General features: G+C 33.7%; 1 protein-coding gene across 1 annotated transcript; it reads right to left on the bottom strand.

The window, feature by feature from the left end:
• Window positions 1–3,653: 3,653 nt before the first annotated feature.
• On the bottom strand, window positions 3,654–4,968 carry LOC143598079 (glutathione S-transferase U17-like). The gene is made up of 2 exons (XM_077076395.1): window positions 4,612–4,968; window positions 3,654–4,053 (listed from the first exon to the last, which is right to left on the bottom strand). The coding sequence occupies exons 1-2, from the start codon at window positions 4,933–4,935 to the stop codon at window positions 3,682–3,684; spliced, it is 696 nt and encodes a 231-aa protein (XP_076932510.1). The 5' UTR covers window positions 4,936–4,968; the 3' UTR covers window positions 3,654–3,681.
• Between the last annotated feature and the right edge of the window lie 750 nt (window positions 4,969–5,718).

The following is a 5,718-nucleotide window of genomic DNA, read 5'->3' as shown; positions in this document are numbered from 1 at the left end:
ATAGTGAGAAATAATTTGCTCGAGAATAGAAGGGTGTGCGGTATTTACCCCAGATGTCACAATGTAAGAGTTCAAAACATTCATGTGTTTTGATAGTATGGATTGGAAAAGGTAAACTAGTATGTTTTGCCTTAGCACAAGCATCACAAACCTTATTCTTATTCTTAACAGAAATATTTTGCAAGAAATCAACTTGATTGATTTTACCTTCTGAAGCATGGCCCAACCTCTTGTGCCATGTACTTATTGTTGTGGATAAGGCTTTTCTTTCATTCCCTATCATCCCCATTCGGTACAAACCTCTCTTCCACTTACCCGCACCAATCAAGTCCCTCGAACGGAGCCTCAACATAACACAAAAATTAGGAAAAAAAGCCACGGCACACTGAAGATCATTGGTTAGTCGATTAACCGAAATAAGATTGCAATTAAATTCAAGGACGTTTAGTACTCCCTTTAGTTTAATGCCTCCTGGTAATATGCAATCACCCCTTCCTTCAACAGGAGTAGTTTCCCCATTTGGTATTATGACAGGAGGCTAGTATGTATTTTTTTCTTTTGTTTTCAAGAAGATCGCTTCTATGGGTTATGTGCTCGGTAGCTCCCGAGTCCACAACCCATTCTATCTTGATCGGGCTTACCTGTCATGTTGACAGCTACAGTGGCTTGACTTTCATCTTGCGAGACGTTTACCAAACGTGCTAAATGCTTCAGAAAGGTTTGGTAATGATCATTTGTGAGGCCAGGTATAAGGCTAGGTGTCGGTTTCATCGTTGTGGTTTTTGGATACTTAGAACTGCTTTGATACCATCTAGAATTATGGAATTATGATAGTGTCAATAAGACAATTCTTTTGTATTCATATTCTGTGGTCTTATTTTGTAAATACATAATATGAGAGCCACCATATAAATACATGGAAGTAATCAAACTAAACATGGCAGGAGCCTCAAAATAATAACGAGCAGCAAGAATTAAGGAGTAACAAAAGACAAGTCAATATGGAAAGAATTAGAATGTTGACTAAAACAAATCTTTCAAAACAAGCTTCCCATACAAGACTCGAGCTTTGATTACTAAATGAGTTGAGGCTCGGGCTCGATAACTAAACGAGGTTTATTTGAAACACAGGCTCGGCTTGATCTCGAAAAAGCTCTACTCGTTTCAAGGTTTAGTTGATCTGACCTCAAGTAGCTCGAGAGCATCTCAGCTCGTTTGTAGCCCTAATTTTATACGGCTAGTTTTGAAGTGAATTATAAAGAAATTTACTTGATTTTATTTCTCATGTACACATTGAATATATTTCTCATGTATACATTAAATATATTTTCTCTAGTGTTTTAATGTTATCATTTTTAGTTTAGAGATAAACTGTTTTTATTACATAAATTATAATTTTAGATCATTACAAATGAGCCCACGTAGTGTAGGTTGAAAGACCACTGCTGAGCTTCTGTTTTGCATACTAATGTTGAAGATATTACCTAGATTTCTAGGAAAATCAGTCGGTTGTTGCTAAACAAGAGGTTAAATATGGCTGAGGTTTGTATTGAGGATATGGATAGAAAAACCCAACCGTCGCATGCCAGGATTCCTGCCTTCAAGATCAATCAGGACAACAGTTGAGGCCTAAGAGGCGTTCTCTCTCTCTCTCCCCAAACCTCCCCATTGTGGCACTCATCTACCTTGCCCGTCCGGATATGCAAACCTCCCGCAAACCAACCATGTGCCCCCCCCCCCCCCCCCAACACTCTCTCTCTCTCTCACATACACACTCAAATATATATATATATAGGTTATTATGAAAAGTGCATAGTATCTAAGAAGTATAGGAAGATATTTTGATCATTGGATAAAGTATTTCAATAATCATGATTAAAAGTTACTTAAAATCATAGTGTGTTTTATTTTGTTACTTGTTTTATAACACTCCAAAATATAATCATCCAATGTGTTATATTATATATGGAAATATCAATAAGATTTTGATTATCTGATTTTAATTAATTCAAATGTAAAACACAACATCAAGATCATTCATGTAGTAAAATACATTGGCTTGAACATCATAACCATAATTAATGATTAAAAACACTATGCTCTTATACAAACATTGCATGTAGCCAACGGTTCATGATTAAAAACACATTTAAAAGTAACCAAAATCTAAATTTAAAATACAACACCAAGTGCACAAATTGTTGAATATGATGAACTATCTAAAACATAAGTATTATCACCATTTGGATTTACTTGATCCACTGAATTATATATTTGAAAACGTGGAGGAGCTAGGTGAGTCTGCGAAAGCGGCGGCTTAATCAAAACAAACTTGATTCCTGCAACAAATTATCACTTTTTTATACCCTGCAACAAATTTGAATTTTATAAACATCTTCGATCAAATTAGGTGTTTTAGTGAATAGAAAAAAGGAAATTGTCGACCCCTGTTTTCAAGTCACAAACCCTCAACGTATTTGAAATCAAAATTCGCAAGTGTAATAAAGTAATAATTGATTTGGGGGTGTTTGGAATTCTTTATTTTACCTCCTTATAACTTTTGATTAAGTTAATAAGTTATAACATTATAAATTATGAAACTTTCCTCTCATAATATAAGCAATCCCAAACACCTTAGTACTTTTCAAAAAGTTAATACGTTATAAGGTGGTGAAAATAAACAATTCCAAACACCCCCTTACTCACAAACCCTCAACATAATCAACCTGTTACGTGTCGTTTTAGTTTATTTGGGTTTTAAGCACTTTGCATTCTACAGGGGTAATACAGGTTGTTTTCTGTTTGTTTAACGATTATATTTGTATCTCTAGTTTTTATATAATGAATGAATCGTAATCTACTGAAGGATATCCAGAATTTAAGTAAAATCTCTCTCTTAGTTTTCTTTTTTCGTACGATTTCTAACATATCAAGGGTATCAGAGCAATTCTTTCCTAAGGACCTGCTCAATTTATATCAATAATTCACTATTGTGATTTGAGTGATGGAGTCTATGAACGGTGTTAAGATTCGACGATTCGCTAATCAACAATTAGGGCAATAACAAGGGTACGGTAACGGTCAACATCTGTGATTCACAGTAGCAGAAACTAAAAGAAATTGATATGGAAAATATCATGTCATTGTGGCAAGAAGGTATGGTCTCGGATTATTGTGATGCATTCGATATCTTGTTCAATAAGGTGAACATGTGTGAGGAATACGCAGTATATCTTTTCATTACTGGTCTTAATTCAAAAATAAGTGAGATTCTTAAGGAGCATCACAATATAGATAGAAGCTTAAAATTGGAGGAGGCGTTTTCTTTGGCGGCTTAGGCGGAGTTATCCAGCTGAAGGCTGAAGCCCATGAAGTTAAGTGTGTTCATCTTCTTACCGACATATCCTACACTATCTAGTAATCATCTTTGAATAATCTTCATCACTATCATTTTGATTTGTTTTAAAGCATTTGTACCATTTTAGAGATCAACTGGTTTGTTTCGAAGAGGTAGCGGCTGATAGACATATAAGCACAAATTTATAACATTGATGATTGAAATATATAGTAAAAACCACGATTGTGATCTTTACATGTTGTAAAACAAGATAGATAAGTTCAAACTGACAATGACCATACGAAACGTTTTAAACATAGTTAAATCAAGCATAAAAGCTAATTTCAAGCTGCTCTTGGTGGTTTATGAATTTGCAGCATCATATAGAAGTCCAGCAGTGTTTCGTTCCCAGGGATTGTATTCTTAAAGGCTTCGTGGGACCATATACGGTTTGTCCATTCTAGCAATTTCGGGGTTCTAAGTTCATCAATTACCTTGAGTTCGATATGTTTTTCGAAAAACTTTGTCCAACCTATAAAACATCCAAGAACCACATCAAGATACCCTACATCATCTCCACCAAAATAAGCCTTCCCATTGCTAAACTTCACAAATGCTTCTTCTAGTAACTCAGATCCTTCAATTATCTGTTTCTTTATCACTTCTTTTCCTTCTTTCCCTGGTGTTTGCCTCAACTCTTCAAATAAGGGGAAAAACTATACAAGATTTTTCGTTAAATATACATAATTAAGTATGAACAAATCATGTAACTCTCACAGTTATATACCGTGACAATATATTGTAATAAAAACAAACAAACAAACAAACAAGTCATTTTTCAAGGTGTATTAATTACATAGGAGGATAAGGCTATAGAGTTATTTTTGGATAACTTTTGAGGGCTACTATGTATAGTACTCGCTAGAAACGTCATCATTTTTCAATACACTTGCATTATCGGTATCGACATTGATCGTTATGGTATACCTCAGTGTTTTTATTCATTTTTTGTTTTGGTGTTTCATTACGGTAACAATCTTGAAGTTCTATTGAAAATAAAGTTTTTTTTATTTGCATTTTGATATAAATTTTATTCAAAACTAAGACACTACATCGCATTGGTCAAAACCCACTTGTTTAAAACACTTAAAAAAATTATATTTATCCATCACTAAATAGGGTTTATAGTATATCTCAGAACTCTTTTTTCTCATTATATTTCCAGTTTTGAGAAGTAAGTATATACACAATTATATACACAATTGTTTACATACCTTGTTATCTATGTAGCTAGCCCAAAATCGGTTATCAGCCCGATCTAAAGGGTTTGAGGGGAGGATCGGGTGAATATCCGGATAGATTTCATCAAGGTACTCAATTATGATAAGAGACTCGGGAAGAGGTGGCTTGTTTGCATGAAGAAGAACGGGAACTTTCTTATAAACCGGGTTTGATTTCAATAGAAGTTCACTTTTGCAAGCGAGATTTTCCTCTATGTACTCATACTCAATTGACTTGAGGTTGAGGACGAATTGAACCCGATTCACATAAGGACTTGCATCGGTTCCAAGAAGCTTAATTTCACTTCTCTTTCCCATTCTAAGAGATTGGTGAATACTTTGTAAACAAAGGTGCTCACATATATATACAAAAATAGTTGCTTGTGGCCCGCTAACATTTACCAAAATGACAAAACAGACCCAGTCTTAAAAGCAATTAATTAATTAGGTGTGAAGTTACACATCAGCAATATGTTGCTATCTTGCAGGCGATCATTTTTTTAAAGTAAGCTTATTACAAAAGGGGCATTCAAGTTTATATGATTTCATACAATTAATGCCGGCCTACGTTTGACCCTCGAAATAGGCTATGAAGTTGAAGAATAAAACATGTCACCAAATGCTAAATGTAAAAAAAGAAAAATCCTGTACGATTTTGGAAAAGGCGATATTCATTACTAATCCTGTACGTGAGCAGCAGTTACCCACATAACAGACTTCCACACCTCTAGTTTTCTACATGCAATTAATTGTCTCCCTTTCTAAAGGTCCAAAAGTTTAGTGAATGATGGTTCTTTACTAATTAGTTCAACACACAATTAATTATATATATTAACTAGGTTAGAGCCCGTGTTCCACGCGGGTGAAAATTATAAAAAAAAAATAAAAAATTATTATATGTAATACGTAAATTCAATTGTTTCATATAATAATTAATATCTATGACTTTGTTTATTAAGTTTTTAATATATTATGCACTATAATTTTAAGTTGAAAATCAAATCTTGATGTTTGATTTATTTCAAATAAAACATTCATACAAATATTGTTATATTAAATATTATGTGTATAAAAATGATATTTATAACAAAATGTTGTCAT

This window comes from Bidens hawaiensis, unplaced genomic scaffold, assembly GCF_021521415.1.
Source record: "Bidens hawaiensis isolate Kalapana, Puna unplaced genomic scaffold, B.hawaiensis_p1.1 tig00049622_1, whole genome shotgun sequence".
Taxonomy (NCBI): domain Eukaryota; kingdom Viridiplantae; phylum Streptophyta; class Magnoliopsida; order Asterales; family Asteraceae; genus Bidens; species Bidens hawaiensis.
This window is presented reverse-complemented; position numbering and strand designations above follow the sequence as displayed.